We start from the raw sequence: 21,871 nt of genomic DNA, 5'->3' as shown, positions 1-21,871 counted from the left end.
CTTGCTCAAAGACCTCTAAATGCCCAATAGTTTAAGCTCCAAGACTACTCTTTATTCCAACTTATAAGATACAAGGGAACAGCTCTTCACAACAACAACCTTTGTTGTTATGACAGAAATCAATGTATGGCATTGAAAGTGATGAAAAGATGATGAGGAAGAAGTGATTAATGAAATTGAACTCAAAATACACTGATAGAGAAAAAAATAATTTAAAAAGCTAAGCTAACTGAAATTAGCTGCAAGACACGATGAAATGACTAACCATGCAGATTCAAATCAAGTCTCGTGGTTTGATTTGAAATTTGATTTGAACAATCTGTTTTTCTTTATATGAGAAAATGACAGAGTGGTAAGAGGCTGCCTGAAGCCTGAGATCTTACAAATACAAACGAAAAGGTGAAAACCTAAAGGCAAACAATGGACGCTTTGTGTGCAAACCTGTTATCAACAAAATAATAACAAAACAACAACAAAACTGAAATGTAAACAAAATAATTGAGAATGGTAGCAATTATGTACTCTTATAGCTACAATTCTCACCATTCGTTTTTTTTTTTTTTTTTTGTTTGTTTGTTCTGTTTGTTTTTTTTTTGTTTGATTTTTGTTTTTTTTGTTTTGGGGGGGGGGGGGTGGGTTGTTTTTTGGTGGTTTATTTTCTTGTTTATTTTTTTTGTTTTGTTTTGTTTTGCTGACTAAAGGTTTCCACTCTGTGCATTGTTTACATCAAAGGACGTTTCTTTTAACCTGAATGACACCAGGTTGTGTTAATACAAAACATTTCAAAACAAGGCTTCCATTAAACAAAGATTACACACTTATAGTTATCTTTTCTTTTTCAGTTCGGACATTACTACGAAAGGACATACGATGTAGGATACAACAAAGACCCCCTTCACAAATATCCCAATGACCTTAAACTTCTCAAAGGTAAGATAATTCATGAAACAAATTATAAAATATAGTTTTCTTCTTATCACTCTACCAGTCAGATTTTGTTTTAACATCAAAGACATTTTATATTATCGCTGTTTTCCCCTATAAATGCCTTATCTTCACTGGCGGTCGGTCAATAGAGCGAGTTGTTTTGTGCCGCCCTATATTTTCCGTAGATTAGCATGTCAACCAAACAAAAAACTTCAATTTTAAAATTTTGATAAAATTAAAAATTTAGCACATACTGCTTTTTGTTTTGAATTTAATATTTGACGACTCGTGCGTCGCTCCGCGAAGGTAGCGTCAAATCGGCACGTTTCATCTTTCCCCCGTTGCCTGCACGGGGTGACAATGAGCCGAGGGTGTGGTGTGGTGGGGAAGCCAGTATTCGTTTGGCCGTCCTGTCCTTATCCTATACTCTGTTGTACCTTGAAGAAAGTTAGTTACCACTCCCCAATCTCCCTCCACCCTCCCTCCCCAACTAACTATTGGCTTTCACTGCTAAAATAATTAGGCCAAGACGGCCAATCTAGCGATGCACGCCCTGAGGTCCTACTTGGGATAAATTAAAACCATATCAGTTTTATCACTGAAAGAAGAGGCTTTGCTTCACTTAGATATACGGATGAAGAGAATGGCAATAAATATATATTTTATCATTGTTGGTTTTGCTTATATATATTAAATATCAAAAAGAACAGTAAACAAAGTATGCACCGAGAAGAGCCCCATGGTACTATAAATAAAAATCCCTGACCCCACGGAGTCCTTCATCCCCGCACACTCCCAACGATCCCTACCAGGGCCTTCTAAAAATAGTATCGGGCCTGTCCAACCGAATTGCGCGATTTCTCTGCTGGGCTTAAAATTTAAAACCCCGCGATATTTGATTGTCAACAAAGTTTGTGTGTACACATTACTACACACCACAGTTACGCTGGATTACCTGTTGATACAATGAATTTTTCGCGTCGTTTGTTATTATTTCTGTTCATGGATATATATTCATTGTGATTGCCAATCCCACCATGATGTTTGTTGTGTGTATCTTTTAAAATCTAATTTAGCAATTGAAAAATAATTTAAAGGTAATTTAAAAACTATAGCCATCATCTGCCGTCGAGCGAAACCTTGAACTGTTGCCTTGAGTCGAAACAAAACAAAACCGGATGATCTTGTACTTGTACACATCAAAATGAAATTGTCATTGATAGTCTATTCAGTGATGCCAAAACTCCGGTTTCACCTGAAAAAACTCTGGTCTGGAGCAAAAAATTCCGGGTTCCGGGCAACTGCCGTCAAATTCCGGTGAGGTCAAATTCTTCCAAGGACACCCCCCCCCCCCCTTCCAACCACCACATCATCATCACTGCCACTAGAATTATAACCATCATCACTACCACTACTACTGCAACCACCACCACATCATCATCATCACTACCACTACTACTACAACCACCACCACATCATCATCACTACCACTACCACAACTACCATCACTATTACAACCACCACCACCACATCATCATCACTACTACAACCACCACCACCACATCATCATCACTACCTCTACTACTGCAACCACGACACCACATTATCACTACCACTACTACTACCCCACCACCGCCACATCATCATCACTACCGCTACTACCACAATCACCACCACCACATCATCATCACTACCACTACTACTACAACTACCACCAACACCACATCATCACTACCACTACTACTACAACAACCACCACCACTACATCATCATCACTGCAACTACCACTACTATTACAACCACCACTAGCACATCATCATCACTAACACTACTACTACAACCACTACCACCACATCATCACTACCACTACTACTACCCCACCACCGCCACATCATCATCACTACCACTACTACTACAATCACCGCCACCACATCATCATCACTACCACTACTACAACTACTACCACCACCACTACATCATCATCACTGCAACTACCACTACTACTACAACCACCACCACCACATCATCACTACCACTACTACTACAACCACTACCACCACATCATTACCACTACTACTACAACCATCACCACCACATCATCATTACCACTACTACTACAAGCACCACCACCACATCATCATTACAACTACTACTACAACCACTACCACCACATCATTACTAACACTACTACTACAACCACTACCACCACATCATCACTACCACTACTACTACAACCACCACATCATCATCACTACCACTAATACTACTACAATAGCTACCACATCATCATCACTACCATATCATCACTACCACCACTACTACAACCACCACCTCATCTTCATCACTACCACCACCACCACATCATCCTCACTACCACTGCTACTACAACCACCACCACCACCACATCATCATTACTACCACTACTACTACAACAACAACCACTATCACATCTTCATCATCACTACCACTATTTCTACAACCACCAACACCACATCATCCTCACTACCACCAGTACTACAATCTCTACCATTTGATTTTGGTGCTTTACTTCATTTGAAATAAGGAAACTTTGGGATTGTATTTGGCAATGTGTTTATGTATCATAGTATAATTCTAATCAGTTATCTATTTAGAACTATACAATATGTAAACACAATGCCAAATACCATTCCAATTCCTTTTTCTCGTGTGCGGAAATTCCTCTTTCGGCATTGAAATAATAAAAAGCTCACCTCTCAATCAACATCAACATCATCTTGCTAGAAATTGTAAGTTACCATATTTAACACCATCAATACAATACTCCTTCTCATCTCCTCCTTTTCATCAACCTCCATCCCCTTCACCTCATCACCATCATCATCATCATCATCATCATCATCATCATCATCATCATCATCATCAGATACCCCCCTCCAAAATTCTAACCATTCATTTAATCACGGTATTAATCAAAGTTGCATCATTCATTTTTTCATCATCAAATTAATCGGCAATGACTGTATAACCGTTATGAAGTGAAAATATTGAAATATCACTTGCCTCCTTACTTTCTCCGCCTCTCCTCCTCCCCCCCCCCCCCCCCCCCCCACCCCCTCTTCTTCTTTCCATTTGATTTCTTTTTTGGTCCGGCATAACTAAATGAAAGATAGAGGGGGGGATGAACTATAAAAGACTGCGAAAGAAGAGAGAGAGAGAGAGAGAGAGAGAGAGAGAGAGAGAGAGAGAGAGAGAGAGAGAGAGAGAGAGAGAGAGAGAGAAACGAACAATTACTAAACGATATATATATATATATATATATATATATATATATATATATATATATATAGAGAGAGAGAGAGAGAGAGAGAGAGAGAGAGGAGAGAGAGAGAGAGAGAGAGGAGAGAGAGAGAGAGAGATATGGGCGAACAACTAATAGACACGAGAGAGAGAGAGAGTTGGTTCGAGCGGTCGTCTGTGCGCAGAACTAAGCCCAGCAGAGAAAGTGGGTCATGCGCGGTGGCTCTGCCTATCTCTTTTGGTCGCCTCGATCCCTACTCAACTTGTATTGTGTGCATTGCCAGTAATAGTATAATTATAAAGATGTCGCTGATTGTGTGTGAAGTTAACAAGTGCTTTGCGTTTGGAATTCAATGTGGATTTTTAAATTCAATTATTCTAAAGTTGTGTGTCATACCGTTAGTATTCAGAGAAAATGTATTATCGCTGTTGTCATTGTTTATGAAACCTACCTGTTTTTATATTGAATCATTTTATTTTAAAAAGTTATTTCTGTAATTTGTAACCAATCATGAATCATGTTGATTTTTTAATTGAAAATCGATTCCGACACTTATCCCCTCAAGAGAAAATAGTGGTGAAAGATTTAGGTCCACACAAACCAGTGAATTTTAACTTAGTTTCTAACACACCGAGGAGACAGCGCCGATTTAATAATGATTATTTTTAAAATGTTGAATGGCTTACTGCCAGTGAAAGCCGTAAAACGCTTCATTGTTTTTATTGCTTGATTTTTGGTGATGTATGCTATAACGGACAACAGGAGGATTCAGTGATATTGCGCACATCTCTCAGGCACTGAAGAAACATTCTGAATGAAATAGCCATGTCACAGATGCTGTTAAATATAAACTTTTCAACGTTGTAGATATATGAAATCAGTTGGAAACAGGACATGCTGCGTCTGTGAGTCGTTATAATGAACAGATGAAAGTTAACAGACAAGTTTTGTCCAAGATAATTGATGCTCTTTTGTGAGTACGTCTCGTTAATATTCTAACACACACACACATACACGCACATATGCAAACAATGCAATACCCCCCTCCACACACACACACACACACACACATACACACATACAAAGTAGGTCAAATTAAGTTAAATTAACTAGACCAATAAAATTCGATTCTGTATTTCGGATTTGTGCCGCCTTAAATACAATGTGACCAACCGCCCCTGCTTATCTTGGATTGTCTCTGTGGTTCAGCAGTATGTTGCTTCATGTCATTATAAAAGTCAAACAATGTTAGTAGTGAATAGTTTGATAGGTGACAGTGATATACAAATATTATAGTTCCGGCTTTGTGTCCTTTGGTAAGGCACTTTATATACTTGACTCCACTTGCCTCCAGTGTAAATGAGTACCCGAGTAAAGGTAAATGCGGATGCTGTAAGTTTTATAATTCCAAAAAGATGCTATCATGCAGCTTGTATGTATGATATGAAAATATTGTTTCATTTGGCTTTATGATTGAGACAATGAAGTACTGGATAAGAAACAAAAATCGGCTCCTCATTTACAGCATAAATTTACCAACGTTTCATTGTTTCGACTCTATAAAATTGACAAATTAGGGGGCAGGCACTGGTGAAGTATATAAAATCACACACATCTTATCATACTTTTGACTGGGAATAAACTTCCATCATCTTGTTCACCTTTACATAAAACCAATTTGATGCGATGGGTTACATTTTAATCCTGGCTCAAACTGACCTTATCTTTATTTATTTTTTTCATTTCCAGAGCGTCTTCCTCATGCTTACTCCCCACACCAACCTGAGTTGGATCCCACTCAACACAGAGAGATCTGTAACAGCTTCCAAACAACACAGAGGGCGTCCTACCTGAATCCCAAACTCAGAGAACAACCCATAACTAATAAATAAGCATTAATAATCAAACCTCAGTTTCCTATCACTATCACTCGCCATTTCATCATTCATAGAACTGAATACATGCATTCTTATAGTCTAGAGAAAATAACTGGTGGTATTTTCATTCCATTTGTATGATATGATTCAAACCAGTTAAAGTTCATTTCCTATTTCAGGTTTTCTTGTTTTGGTGTCTGTTTTTCAAACTGCATAATGTTTTAGTTCCCAATAATGAACACTTTTTTTGTTTACAAATTCAAATTGATAGAAAGAGTGTATTATATATTCTTCCTGAATCGACACTATATTTTTCTATGCCATGAAATATTCGACTAAGACAAAACATTGACATATTAGACAGCTGACATTTACATACATCTCTTTTTTTTTTTTAAATCTTACAATTTATATAATGTGAATAGTTTTATATTTTGTATTTCAATTCATTGTTTTTGAATTCAATTTCACAATTGGACAAAAATAACCAAATACGTACCTAAAGAACTGAATTGGCTCAAAGGACCAATATTGTCTTTCAATTATGAATAAGAGAACACAGTAAAATAAATATTAAACTCAGTTTACAAGAACACAATAACACTGTAGTACAATGGGTGTGTATGGAAAAGTTTTTTGTCACTTTTAATCTTTAGGATCCCATAAGTCTATAATTCTATTTGTCGGAAATGTTAGGTACTTGTTAACTTTACTGTATGTCTCAGGTTGGAAAGATCTACAAATAGATTTCACTTTTATACAATTTGGTTTTGTACCATCTTATCCATTTTTATTAGATAACGTTACTAATAATATGTAGGTTTTATTTTTTTTTACCATGAATATTGTTTGTTTGTTTTGTTAAAATATTTTTTTCATAACTCAATTTCTAGTTGTTGAACACAGCATTATTTATATGTGAGTAAATTATATTTGTGTGTTGTTGATGATACAAGAATCATAATTTTTCAGGGTTTTCTTCCGTCCTTTTTATTTATGGATTTATTTATAATCATTTTTGTTGTTGTTATTAAAGGGTAGCAACAGGGCACGTAATGGCAATTTTTATTGACAAAAAGATAGCAATGCTGCAGTTTATATTATTCACTAGTAAAATATATCAGATGAAGAGTTTGTAATCTATGAGTTTCAAACAATATTCTAACACTGTAGTAAGATAAATTCATATCTGGTTTTTATGCTTCCCCCTGTATTTTTATCTTGCTGTGTAATTTTCAAATCAAATAATTGATGGACCGTTTTAATCACTGGTTGAATAAAATTTATAAAAATCTCTATCACCATTTTAATTGTTTCCATCGCCGCCTTCAGTATTTACTACTTGAGATTTTTAATTTTATTATTTCTAAAATAATATTGCAAAATTATACATTATGTTAAGTTCCAGGTTCAACAAACTCGTACATCAAGTCAGATAAAAGACACTACTCTGCACACTGATTTTGATTAATTTTAAAAGTGTAGAATATGATTATTTTTTTAAACTGTTGTTTTAACCTAAAGAAGGGAGTAGATTTGTTTTTAGTTGTAATTTGTGTGTAAAAGTTTTCTCTGGAAGAATAAAATGAACCTGACTCCAATTAATTTTTGTTTGATGCTCTGTCAGAAAGTGAAACCAAAGAAAGGCAATTAAGATGCTGAAAGTAGAGCTCAGTTCGAAGTCCTCCAGGTGTCAGTTCAATGTCTTACCCCGTATTACATAACATTCATTTTGTGGACCAATCCATAACAATTTTCCATTGAAATTTCTCTGTAGGAGATATGATGTGCGGCTATGTGGTCTAGTGGTATGACACTTGCTTTGGGATCAGAAGGTTCTGGTTTCGAGCCTCACTCGGCGCATAGTTGATTCCTTGGAGAAGGCTCTTTACTCACATTCTCTCACCATACTCAGGTGTAAAATGAGTACATGGCCGTTAACAACATTGTCTCTGTCCGGAAAAAATTGTAACATCGCCTAACAGGCATCATGTCCCGTCCTACATGTTTAATGTTGCTGTTGGCCAGGGACCCGTTGTAAAGCGCTTTGAGCACATTTAGTGGATATTGCGCTATATAAAAGCTCAATGTTGTGATATCTTACATTCGATCTGTCTCAAATTTCTGTTTTACTAAGCCATGACATTTTAGATAGAGGGTAGATCAATATGAATGTGCAGTAGCATAATGTTTGATTAGTTTTTTTTTCAAATATGCATTGCAATTAATCAAAGTTTTCTATTGTTATAACAGTATTATTTAAATTTCTTTCATTCAACCTTCCTGCTAATATTTAACTTTATTTTTTTTAAATCTGTTTTGTTTATTTACACCATCAGTATTTTACTATAAATTATTCGTTTTTTATTTGTAACAATCCAAGATTTTAATCTTTTAACTGTGATAAATATGAATATAACCATGCGGAATATTACAAGTTGAAGAAAAAATATCAAAAATTACATAATCTCTGAATCATTTCTAAAGACTTCAAATTATAAGTGTTTTAAATCCATTCAATGTTTTGTGCTTGATTTCAAAGCTAGACTTCCATATAAATTTAATCCTTTGCAATAATTGGACGAATGAAGTATTTGCTTTGCTTATCTTGTAAACTATTTTTCGATATTGTGTGATGTACGGTCTCACTTATAATTCGTGACTTTATCTCGTATTGATATTTCACTTTATATTATTATTTTGCCCATATTTAAAAGTGATTAGCTCCTCATTGCAGACGTCGTAATTCATTTTTTTAAAAATTACATACAATTCAAATTATAAAGAATAAAAAAGGAATTTTCATAATTCACTCCCAGTCTTTTATATTAGTTTTTGTAACAAGCTTTTTTTTTTTCTTTTTGTACTATCTAAACTCTATCATCCTCCTATGATGATGCTGAACTCTATAAATTCATAATTTTCTTTCTTTATCAATCTGACCAGAAGTTGAGACTTTGGTCAGCCAACCTGTGAAGAAGACTTGCAACGCAAGCTTCACTTGGGATTCAATGAAAGCTGAGTCTCATTGCTGTCACTGAAACCCTAGACCTTCCAGTCCAAAGGAGGTGTTATACCACTAGACCAAATAGCTTCACACTACTACCTTTACAGATGTGAGGTTGTTAGTAATAAAACAATTAATTCTTCAGAGGCATTAGGATCATAGAGCTAGAGGTTATCCAGGTTTCTTTAACATTAAATAGACACTAACAGCAGATTTGAATAGGGTACTTATTTAGTTCGAAGAAAATAATTTCTGTCAGATCAAATGAGTCATATATATGATCCGAGATAAAAATAGAACCAAACCCTTTCTTTGAGAAGCCAAAAATGGTCTGTGTGTGTGTCTTCTCATTCTCACTTCTGTCCCATTAAATCAACTTTACCCTCCAGTTGTCCCGTGCAGTTTTCTGTCTCTGTCCTTGCAAAGAAATATTTCTTTTTGTGCTCTTATGATATAATTAATGTTGTCAATAATCTGTTGGGTTTTTCTCACAAATGTCTCGTGGCGCATCTCTCAGTCTCCTATAGGTACGGTTATGGATTTCTGTCCTACTGAAATGAGATCACTTGATTCGATCTGGCCAGGGCTGGAACCAGTTGTCATGAGCCAATCTGATGTGAACATTAGCGTTTTTTCAGCTATTTTTTTTTAATTTTCCGAATATAGAGTAAGTGAAGGGAAAAGAATTTCACTTTGATAAAATACCAGATCCTCGCCATATCAAGCAGTAATTTCTCATCTTACATCTAGTTTAGATTATGTGTATATCATTCACCTTTTGTTTTTCATTGACAGCATTATTTAGGTTTGAAGAAATGTCTTTTCTTTGCATCAAATATGTTAATTTTTAAAGAATCTGGTGTCAATTTATCAGTACCAACATGAACAATCTCTATGCCACATCGGAAAATTTCCAAGTTTCTCTCATTTTCTGAAAGAATATGCTCCCCAGAGCATTTAAATCTTTATTTGAAGTAAATAGGTTGATTTTTTATGAAGTTATGGTCAGTTGTATGGGAAAGGTATCCAACAACTTTTCTCAAATTTCAGACTTTTTGAACTTGACTAGCTATTGAAAAAAAATATTTAGAAGTGAAATTAAGTTTTGATATTTCCCGAAGATGTAAAAAAAAAAGGGGGTTGATTTAATAAGAATTTATGACAAAAACTCATTTTTGATAAAAATTGACCTTCTAACTAAACTTGGCAATATCTCAGTTCAAACCTTCTCACCATCCAACTGATCATGTCATGTTCATTCAATGTAACATATATGTATAAAACATAAGGAGGTGTCAGGCTAGGCACATGCCTGTGATTCATAGGTGTGACTGTCCGATGTGTTGTGGTCTTGTGAAAAAACACTGTGGGTTATAGTTCGAGTATCATCATGGGCAGCGTCAAGTTGAATCCTTGGTGAAGACTCTTTACTTATATTTTCACAACGCACTCAGGTGTAAAATTGGCCTGATATGACCTATAGGTATGTGTTGCAAGCGCCGTAAAACCCTTAAAAACAAACAAATAAAAAACAAACAATACCTCCCCCAGCTCCCCCTTTGATGACAGTAACAAATAAAATAGAAATGTGATAATTAATCGCTTTCTCTATATGGTACTTATACATTACTTTATGAAATAAAAAATAGAAATTCCATTAGTCTTTCTTAGGGAAATTCATCCTTAGAATATAACTTGGAAAAAAAAAAATCAAGTTTACACTTGCATTTGCATCAGCCACAGCGAAGCACTGCAAAGTGGGAAATAGAAGTCTCCTTGCATAAGAACAAACAAGATGTGCGGCTATGTGGTCTAGTGGTATGACACTTGCTTTAGGATCGGAAGGTCCTGGGTTCGAGCCTCGCTCAACGCATAGTTGAGTCCTTGGAAAAGACTCTTTACTCATATTCTTTCACTGCACTCAGGTGTAAAATGAGTACCTGGCCGTTAACAGCGTTGTCTTTGTCCAAAAAAAATGGTAATATCGCCTAACGTGCGTCATGTCTCGTCCTACATGTCAAATGTTGCTGTTTGCCTGGGACCCCTTGTAAAGCACTTTGAGCATGTTTAGTGGATATTGCGCTATATAAAAGCTCATTTTTCAAAGATGCAGAAATTGAGTCCCAAAACCTGGGTAGACAGTATTGATGATGTTTTACTGTTTTAAGAGAGAATAGGAACACAGCATTCAAATGTAAAGAAAATGATACACACTTGATTTTATAAATTATGGATTTATTCAATTGGCGGTAAATGTAATTATTTTCAAAAATTCAGTTTTGTAAAATCGTAAATTTACTAAACAAATCATCACAGTCGCTGCCTGAAATCATTTCTCATCACAAGATAATGTGTCAATATATTATTTCCAGATATCGATCTTAAAATGGATGAATCAGATCGGTAGGTACACTATATACATTGTTGGGGGTAAAAATTGGTCTCTAAGAGTTTATTTTATGACGATTTGATCATTTTAGAAACGAAAAACTCAATTTTAAAAGTCATGGGGTTTGAATTCAGAGCTGAACTGTAACACTTCACATTATTGTTCTAGAAATCATCCTTTGCATAAATAATTCTTTTAAAGAAGTCACATAATGTTATTATCCTAAAAATATCATCCACTATGATCACACTATTCCTCAACCTCTGCAGGTGGCGCCTCACCCTCCCCTTCTCCAGCAGGCTGTTCCGTAGACTCCCCACCCTCTCCCGTCGCCTCTCCTTCTCCACCTTCCTCCCCTCCTCCTCCCCCTTCCTCTCCCGTCTTTTCCTCTGCATTTGCTTCCTCCTCAGCTTGTTTTGCCTCCTCTTCCGCTTTTGCTGCTGCTTCTGCGGCTGCTGCGGCCTCTGCTGCTGCTGCTGCTTCTGCTGCGGCCGCCGCTGCTGCTGCTTCAGCTGCGAGTCTTTCTTCCTCTTCTTTCTTCGCTGCCTCTTCAGCAGCAGCTTTAGCCATGGCTTCTGCCTCTGAAAAATGAAGATGAAAGAATAAAATAATTTTATTTAAAATAAATAAAATATATTGATGTAAATTCCAAATAAAAATAAATAACAAGAAGATGACATAATTTTCATAATTGGAAGAAGAACAGGTGAGAGAGAGAGAGAGAGAGAGAGAGAGAGAGAGAGAGAGAGAGAGAGAGAGAGACAGAGAGAGAGACAGAGTGAGAGAGATGTTGACCTATCATGTCGGTTAATTCTCTTCCGCACTCATGTACTGTTGCAAACCTGCCCAGCACAAAGCAACATTCAACTAGATGCTCTGCTGTCTCCAGACCTTCAATATGACAAAGAACATGTCACCCTATGATATTATGAAGCTTATCTATGCAAGCGACTATTGTGGTCTTGTGGTATGACATTCGTCATCAGACTGGGAGGTCAGAGTTTGAGTCCCGCTCTGAATTGCACATTAATGAGTCCTTGGAAAAAGGCTCTTTATTCACAAACTCTCACTATACCCAGGTGTGAAATGAGTACCTGCCTAGCCGTTATCAGTGTTGCCTTTGTCTTAAAAAATAAAATATTGCCTAATAGGCATCATGTCTTGTCCAATATGTTAAGTGTTTTTAGCTGTTGGCTAGTGACCCCTTGTAACGCTCTTTGAGCCTGTTTGGTGGATATTATGTGAAATAAAAGATCAATTTCATTATTATTTAGAGTCGATATCAAAATTCATTTTCGACAATGGATTTATTTTATTTTTAAAAACTATTTCTCTTAAAAAAAAAAAGAATAGAGCTTTGTATAGCGCAATATCCACTAAATGTGCTCAATGCGCTTTACAAAGGGTCCCTGACCAACAGCACCACGTAACATGAAGAATGAGACATGACGCCTGTTAGGCGATATTACAATTTTTCTGACAGAGACAACGCTGTTAACAGCCAGGTACTCATTTTACACCTGAGTACGGTGAGAGAATGTGAGTAAAGAGTCTTTTCCAAGGACTCAACTATGCGCAGAGCGAAGCTCGAACCCAGGACCTTCCGATCCGAAAGTGAGTGTCATACCACGAGACCACATAGCCGCACATTTCTCTTACCCAGCTGCTTTTTAACTTTTTCTGCTTCCTCCATCATCCTCTCTTCCTCTTCCTCCTCTGGAGTTTTGACATGGAGGGCAGTGACAACCCCAGCTTTCCATTTTGGAACAACATTGGCTGCAGGCTCGTCGTCCTCTCCCTTCTCTTCTTTATCCTATGAAAAAAGAAAAGAAGAAAAACAAGAATAAAATTCAGATAATTCTATTCCTATGCTTAACTACAATAAATGTGACCCACTGTCTCAATCTGATATGACTGGGTGGTGTTTCTCACCTCCCATAGTGAGCAAGGAGGTACTTCTGTGTCTTCTATACCCCTGTATCCTGGGTGGGGTTCCTGACCTCCCATGGTGGGCAGGGAGGTACGGTACTTCTGTGTCTTCTATCCCCCTACATTTGTTTTCCAGGTGCTTTCTGTCTTTGTCTTGGAATGAGATTATTTAGTTTTGTCCTGACCCTCGCTGGAGTCGTTGGCTGGGAGGGAAATAGTCAAATGTATAGTTAAAAGTTTTGGGAGATGATATGTTTTCCTTATAAATTATCTCTCTGTTATGTATTGTTATATGTGTTGTTTTGAATGTATTAAGCATTTGAGTGTATTCCTCTTGGTGGGATTCTGTTCTGGTGTCTGGATGAGACTTTTAGGTGAACTCAAATAAGTACATTGATGATATACTCTTGGAATCTACATCTCTTTTCTATTTGAACCTTCCCCTTTTTCTTACTTCTTCGTGTGTGTTTTTTAATTTAAATACCTCTCCCATTTCCTCCTTTTTACTGGCGCTGAAATGACCATAAATGTTTTACGAGCGCCGTAATACCCTTAAAAACAAACAAAACATCAATCTGATATCATGTCAAAGTGAACTAGATGACCAAAAACAAATTTTTTTTAAGTTGTCCTTCAGAGCCATTTGGCCCATGAAGCCAGTGTTTATCCCAGTTTCTATAGCGTGAAATGGACAATAGCAATTGCTAGCTATCCTTGTTACAGGATGCTAGTCTATCGCAGAGTACTTTCCACCAACTCTAACAGACTCGTCTACCCATTCACTGCTGGGTGGACAGTGGGGGGGGTCAGAAAAAAAATCTCGACTGCACCAGGGATTGATCACGATCCTTTGCGTGTGAAGCAAGTGCTCTACCAGCTGAGTTATCAGAACCCCCATGTGCTGCCTTAAGTCCCATATTTATGGCTATAAATTCAAGTTCACCATCTAAACCATCCTGACATAATCCTATTTTTAGGCAATGTGTCACATGTCATTATCTTATTATTTCATCTTGTGGGTTCCACATTTCATTCATTCCATAAATGTATTGATGCTATGCATTTAGGTAAAATACTCACAACATCCACCAGCCTGATTTAATGTACCAGCACACAAAACTATGTGTAACCTTAATCGTTTATACTGATTGATACAATTTAGTGAAAACTAATCATTAAAATATATATAGCGTGAAATAGACAATAGCAATTGCTTGCTATCCTTTTTGATAGGACACTAGTATATTGCAAAATACTTTCCACCAGCTCTAACAGAATCAGCTACCCAATCACTGTTGTGTGGTCAGGGATGATCAGAAAAAAATCTCAACTACGCCCAGGTTCAATCTTGGTCCCTTCTCATGTGAAGTGAATGCTCCACCGACTGAACCATAGGGTCCCCCATCTTTAAAAAAAAAAAGAAGAAATCAAATATGACAAATGGTGAGAGCCCGTCGCTGGCATTTTTGTATTTTTCCTTGGGCAAAATTATCAACTGCCAATTTGTTCACTTTAGACAACATGGGTTATTCCTGTTGACATTAGATGCTTATCTGATTAATTTTGAATATTCTCTCGTGGAAAGCCTAGGGGACAGCAGGAAGGGCGTATTATTTTTTTTCACTCAGTCCATCACAAGCTTACCTGTTCCTGTGGAATGTACTGTCCATGTTGCTCACAGCCAATGTCAAAGATGTACTTGCCTCTGCCTTCAGGCTGTGGAGAATAAATAGTCAATTCCACAATTCAATTGATCAATCATTACTAATTGGATAATAAATCAATAAATCAATTATTCCTTACAATGACAAGATTAAGGATAATGGTATGTGATCATGATGATGATGATTGATTGATTGATTAATTGATTGAAATTATACTGGCTTGAATAGTGAGTCCATCCTTATCATTTTGAATTTACTCTTTTAATTTTGCCTTTGTGTAAAACGTTGTGCCACCCTTATAAAGTATCAATAACCAATATCCATTGGATTCAAGTCAAGGTTAATTGGAAGCCAATTAAAAACAAGGTTCAAGCTTGGAAACCTTTGATATCACGATTTTTAAACGATTTTGGTATCACCAGCATAGTTTCTGAACCAATAGAACATTTTTTAAAAATTAAACTTGGCAAGTATTAACTTAAGGTCTTGTTCTTGTTGCTTATAAGATTTCGAATATGTCTGATGTTTACTTCGTATTGAAATAGCATCATAATTTTTACCTTGCTTTTTCTCGAAACCTATATATAAACATTAAAAATTAGATTTAAATTTTAATTCTTTTATCTCCTTTCAAAATAACGGCCTCACCCTGTTGTCTTTGAAGAGCCCAGCGTATTTGTGGTTGGCATGCACCAGTTCTCCATGACCTTCCCATTTTCCGTTGTTCCACATCCCAGCATACTTGGATCCTGTGGCAGAGTAGAAATACGTCCCACGGCCGTGACGTACATGGTTCTGCCATTCACCTTCATATGTGTCACCATTGATGTAATAGTATTTTCCAAAGCCACAACGTTGATCCTCTACCCAGCTACCTTTAAAGCAGAACGAGAGAAATATTGGCATTGAATACAACATAGAGACGACAAGAGAGTACAAAACAACGCTAAGAGTGTATCAGGCTTACCAATAAGTTTGAGACAAAGTCTAGGATTTTACTTTAATTTGAAAAGGTTTTGTTTCTGAAAAATTAAAATAGGCCCATAATTGCAATCGGTTATTAGACCTACTTTATACATGCACGTCAGTCTATATATTAAAGAGACAGAAGAAAAAATAGATTCATTTGACCAGAATTTGGTATTATATCAAGATTAATAGATGTAAGCTGAGAATTTTCTTGGCTTGATAAGACCTAAAGACTGTATCAAACTGAGTCTTATTCCAACAATCGTCTAAGTCCAATTCTAATTGTGCAAGCGTTTAACTCATGATTGAACAACTTTGTGGTCTTGTAATATGACACTCGCCTTTGGACCAGTTAGTCCCTGGTTCAAATCTCATTTAGGGCAGTGCAAAGTTGAGTTATCGAGAGGCTCTTTACCAACACTCGCTCACCACAGGTAGGTGTAACCTGTCCGCTAAAAGTATTCTCTATCAAAGAAAAAAAAAAAGATTGTAAGACCACCTTACACATGCCATTTAATAAATTTTGAGCAAGAAAGAGCTCATGTTTGGTTGAGATTTTTGATGTGTGCCAAAGAATTAATGTGAAATTGCTTGTTTTGACACAGAACATGTGAACCTATGTCTGAATCTTTGAATTTTTTCTGTTTTCTATGGTAAATTCTAACCCTTCTTACCTTCATACTTGGATCCATCTGGATAGATAAACAAGCCTTGTCCGTGTTTTTTGTTCTTGACATATTCACCCATATATCTTGCCCCATTCTTAAATCTGAAAATAAATAGAAATATTATTATCAAGAATTAATTAAGTTTCATCAAAAGCCAATTTTTATCTGATGCTGAATGGGCATGATCTATATTACCTTTCCATGTGCTCGAGGTCATTGGTCACATTGCAAAATGTGCTCAAAGTGACCTACATAGTGAAAAATGTTCACAGATTTTGAACTATCTAAAATTACGATTGGTCATTGTGTTCAGCTTGACACATGTGTATGTTTACAACATTCAAAAACAAAACAGTGTGTTTACATTTATTGAGAAATGTCCAATCGTTGTACAGCAACAAATCACGTGACTGATGACTAGGTTGGACGAAAACATGAATATAGATCGCTCCCATTATCCAACATGCCAAGTTACTGAGATCCGATTCAGTGATCCAATTAAAATAGATCAATTGAAGTTGAAACCACTCTGCTCTTTGTTACTGTTGTTAGACTGTCATTTGAATGATCAGTTCTCACTTAATTCTCTTATAATAATAATTGAGCTCATATATAGCGCAATATCCACTAAATGTGCTCAAAGCACTTTACAAGGGGCATCTGGCCAACAGCAACATTTAACATTTTAGGACGGGACATGACACCTGTTAGGCGATGTTAATTTTTTTTCGGACAGACACAACGCTGTCAACGGCCAGGTACTCATTTAACACCCGAGTACAGTGAGAGAATGTCTGTAAAGTCTTTTCCAAGGACTCAACTATGGGTCGAGCAAGGATCAAACCCAGGACCTTCTGATCCGAAAGCGAGTGTCATACCACTAGACCACATAGCCACACTAAAGGTTCTTAATCAGAGAGGAAAGTTTTTAGGTTACGCATACTTTTATGTGTTGGTATGATTCCTTTAATGGGCAGACCTGGTGATTATTTTACTTAAATTGATACCATCAATACATTAGACTTGATGCTATGCGCTTAGTTAAAATATTCATAACACTTGCCACCCAGATATAATGTACCAACACACAAAACGTTGTGTATACTTTAACGTTTATTGTCTGATTAATATAATTTAGTGAGGACTGCACATACAAATGGCTGACTAAAAATAATAACAAAGACCTGAGTGGCGTCAACCTCGTTCCCTCTATAGACAAGTGTCTCATCCAGGTGATTGTATCCAATTTAAACTTTCCATTTAAAGATTTACCAGCAGGATTGAATTCCATTTCTAAGGCACTTAAGACTGATAGTTATCTTTAATAACAAACTATTTATATTATGTAGCCCAAAATCAAAATCAATGTAACGCTAGGATGAATTTGACTGCAAAAAGTGTATTTAGAATTTAAATGAAAAGAAATACAAACTTTGATTGTTCTCCATCATAGGGAATGGGAGGCCTTCCGAAAGCTCCGACATCCCCAGTATTCTTTGGGTTTTTTTATAGTGTTCTAGTAGGGGGTTTGGGAGGGGGAAAATTTGGGTTTTTTAAATCCCCCCCCCCCCTCCCAAACCCCCTACTAGTACTAAAACATTATTTTTAAAAAGTCTCCCCCCTCTCAAACCCCCTACTAGAACATTATAAAAAACAAAGAGTACTGGGGATGTAGGAGCTTTCGGAATAGGGAATAGAAATTAACCCCAAGTTTCATTAATATAATTTGTGGCTTCAAAGTTGATATCTAGATCTAGTACATCCTGCTGAAATATATATATATATATTATATATATATATATATATATATATATATATTATATATATATATATATATATATATATATATATATATATATATATATATATATCACCTGTAAACTCCATTTCCATGACGCTTTCCATTTTCATACAAGCCTTCGTACGTATCACCATTAGGGAGAGTTGCCTTTCCTTGCCCATGCCTTTCATCTCTCTCATTACGACCTCCTTCATACTCCTAAAAACGGGGTGTGTGGGAGGAGGGGGGGGGGGGGTGATAATAGGATTTTCAGATTAAAGTTCATTTGTTTGGTTTTGTTTAATTGTTTTTTGTTTTCATGTATGTGTGAGTGTGTGTATGTGTGTGTGTGTGTGGGGGGGGGGGGGTATTTTGTTTTGTTGGAAATTTTGATTTTGTAAATTATTTTTGGTTGTTTTGTTGTGTGTATGTGTGTGTGTGTGTGTGTATGTGTGTGTGTGTGTGTGTATGTGTGTGTATGTGTGTGTGTGTTAGGCAATATTACAATTTTTTCGGACAGAGACAACGCTGCTAACGGCCAGGTACTCATTTTACACCTGAGTACGGTGAGAGAATGTGAGTAAAGAGCCTTTTCCGAGGACTCAACTATAGGTCGAGCGAGGCTCAACCCAGGACCGTCCAACCTGAAAGCGAGTGTCCTACCACAAGACGACATAGTCAAACTTGACTATCATTTAGTATCCTTAGTCTTTCTTGTCTATGTTTATTTCAAAATTGGCAATAAATGCGGCTATGTGGTCTAGTGGTATGACACTCGCTTTCAGATCGGAAAGTCCTGGGTTCGAGCCTCGCACTCGGCGTATAGTTGAGTCCTCGGAAAAGGCTCTTTACTCACATTCTCTCATCGTACTCAGGTGTATAATGAGTACCTGGCCGTTAACAGCAGTTAATTGTAATATCGCCTTACAGGCGGCATGTCTCGTCATACATGTTAAATGTTGCTGTTGACCAGGGACCTCTTGTAAAGCGCTTTGAGCACATTTAGTGGATATTGCGCAATATAAAGCTCAATTTTTAAATATTTTTTTAAAAATAAGGTCGGCTCTATTTCTCTGAACGCCAGGGAAAATAAACTTGAACTCTATTTCTCCAAATGGTCGACTAGACTCCAGTAGCTGATGGGTTACGGACGTGATGTCGATGCAAAAGTAAATGCTCAAACAAAGTGGACAGGGAATTCTCACGAATCATCAAGCTAGCATTTTTTAGGCGCATTGTTGATAAAAACAGATTTTTATCAAAAAGTTGTGCTATCCCAAATACTCCATGGTGCATTCACTTTTGCACTTCGCGATGCACTATCAAAGAAAACAGAAGTAAACCTAAAAACAAATCCAAAGTCTCCAGACACAGACACTCTCGCAAATAACCAGAAATAAAATCCTGAGAACGGAAACCGTTCAGAGAAATAGAGATCAAGTTTATTTTCCCGAGCATTCGGAGAAATAGTCACTTTGTTCAATTCTCATCAACCATCGTGGCTTGTGCTCTTGAGCACGTTGCCGGTCAGCCGTCTCCACGAATCACGATCCTCTGCGGTGTTCATGAAATCTGTGTTGCTTTTTAAGTCACATGTGGCCATTCTTAGGTTATTTAGATAAGTCATTCTTTGTCTTCCTCTAGCTCTCTTTCCTTCGATCATCCCAGATGTTACCAACCTTTCTATTCCGTCTCTTCTCCACACATGTCCCAGAAACCGTAAAGCGTTCAATTCTAAATTAGGCTAAATAAGAACAGCCAGTTTGAGTTAGATGGACTGGATAAAAAAAACAAGTAAATGGACTAAGCAGCCATGTTAGTAATGATAACTGACCCCTCCAATGTTCTTGAGAAGCAAATTATATTTTCCATCATTTTGAAATCCGACATTACATTATGTTGTTATTTTTAATTTATTTCCGTTAGGATGATAAATCGTGACTTAACCTGAAAGTTTTAATAAAATGCAATCAGATGAATCGATATTGGTTAGTTTCCAATGTAAGTTTGATGAATTTGAGATTGTGATTATGGATGAGTATGGGAGATATTATGATTGTTGATTGATGATGAGATTAGGTACTTTGGTAAACGTCCATTTGACCCTCCAGCAGGGAGCCGATAAATGGGCTAGTGGCTGTGACCCGATTTTTTTAACTTTTGAGTGATGGGCCTCAGAAAATATTCCATAGATTTTTTGTTTATGGATGGATTTTAATGATTTATGTCTTATTTTCTTCAGGAGAAATTACTCTATCGTTTGGTGTAGTTTATTTTAAAATCAATGACAATTCAGTATAACTTTTGATTATGGATAAAATAGGGTATAATTTAGCTTTGGATAATTAAAAAATCAGAACTCAGTAAATCAAAATTTCATGATGGCACATTTATTTAACATCTTAACTTTTATATAAAATTAAATTCAGGGCAAAGTTGTATACCGCATCCATGAAATTTGTTCCAGTAAAATCCTTACTCAAATCTTAGCGGCAATTTTAGACTAGTTTTGAAATCCAAATGGTGGTTGCTACCGGAAATGCAACAATTTTCAGGTCACAAAGTCCGTCAATAAATAACAAAGGCAAATAGAAGACCATTTTTCAGCCTTTAAACTAACATAACTTTTCTTCTGCTTATCTGATTTTCACAATTTTGGTATCATTAGAATCGCGTTGAAAAGCACTTTAAAATGAAATAGGTTTCGTTGAGCTCAATCCAATTTGAATTTTTTACCAAAGTACCTAATGAGATTCAAATTCAACAAAAATCAAACTTACGCCCAGATAAGGACCCTGCTCCTCGTCCATTTCTTCTGATCCGATGTCAGACATGATTGTGGTTTTTTATTATGTTTGTTATCCAAAAAATTAAACAATATAACAAATGGAGATACGTCTGTAACCCTCGACGGCTGGCTCGTTCTTTGATGTGTATGTGCTCGTACACAGCTACCGTTTCCTAGCAACAGTGGACAGGAAATGTCAAGGGAGATCATGCTCATTGTAGTTCCCTCGTGGAACTAGGATTGCCAATTTGGCATTTTAAATGCCAGATTCCAAAAATCTGGCATTTTTGAAAACCGTTTGGCATTAGAAAAATCATTTGGCATTTTCATTTGGCATTTTCTTTTCTTGTATATTATACTTCAAATGACACCTTTTCTTAATTATTTCTAAACGCGTAAAAACAAATATCTTCACATCGGAAAACTTTGCTATTAAAACTCACACCCTGAACTAGCCCTGCCTCCCTCAGATATTCACTCAAATTCAGCCCTCGACAAGTATCCTCGTAAGTTTTATGTTTACGTATTTACCTTTCATGTTAATGTATTTCTTTTTCATTCTTAAAATCCAACCGTGGTGTAGTGGTTTAGCA

The 21,871-nt window shown here is 36.5% G+C and overlaps 2 protein-coding genes across 4 annotated transcripts in view; one reads left to right on the top strand and one right to left on the bottom strand.

The window, feature by feature from the left end:
• Positions 1–8,896, top strand: part of LOC144960026 (cilia- and flagella-associated protein 68-like) — a 14,738-nt gene extending 5,842 nt beyond the window's left edge. For all 3 annotated transcript variants that reach the window (XM_078892970.1, XM_078892969.1, XM_078892971.1), the window contains exons 3-4: positions 843–930; positions 5,957–8,896. In XM_078892970.1, coding sequence (XP_078749096.1) covers positions 843–930; positions 5,957–6,099 — 231 coding nt within the window. In that variant the 3' untranslated portion in view covers positions 6,100–8,896. The remainder of the gene's footprint in view (positions 1–842; positions 931–5,956) is intronic.
• A 2,413-nt stretch (positions 8,897–11,309) lies between these two features.
• LOC144960025 (radial spoke head 1 homolog) lies at positions 11,310–21,468 on the bottom strand. The gene is made up of 7 exons (XM_078892968.1): positions 21,271–21,468; positions 18,585–18,709; positions 16,717–16,811; positions 15,722–15,948; positions 15,054–15,125; positions 13,140–13,293; positions 11,310–12,061 (listed from the first exon to the last, which is right to left on the bottom strand). Exons 1-7 carry the CDS (start codon positions 21,322–21,324, stop codon positions 11,730–11,732), a joined length of 1,059 nt encoding a protein of 352 aa, XP_078749094.1. The 5' UTR covers positions 21,325–21,468; the 3' UTR covers positions 11,310–11,729.
• Positions 21,469–21,871: the final 403 nt, after the last annotated feature.

Source organism: Berghia stephanieae, chromosome 14, assembly GCF_034508935.2.
Source record: "Berghia stephanieae isolate SIO BIC M18660-M18661 chromosome 14, UCSD_Bste_1.3, whole genome shotgun sequence".
NCBI lineage: Eukaryota > Metazoa > Mollusca > Gastropoda > Nudibranchia > Aeolidiidae > Berghia > Berghia stephanieae.
This window is presented reverse-complemented; position numbering and strand designations above follow the sequence as displayed.

Coding starts and splice junctions, on each gene's coding strand:
- LOC144960025 (XM_078892968.1), bottom strand. CDS start 21,324: ATGTCTGACATCGGATCAGAAGAAATGGACGAGGAGCAGGGTCCTTAT. Junction 16,812..18,584: donor CATGGAAATGGAGTTTACAG/GTGATATATATA, acceptor ATTTATTTTCAG/ATTTAAGAATGGGGCAAGAT. Junction 15,949..16,716: donor AGATGGATCCAAGTATGAAG/GTAAGAAGGGTT, acceptor TCTGCTTTAAAG/GTAGCTGGGTAGAGGATCAA.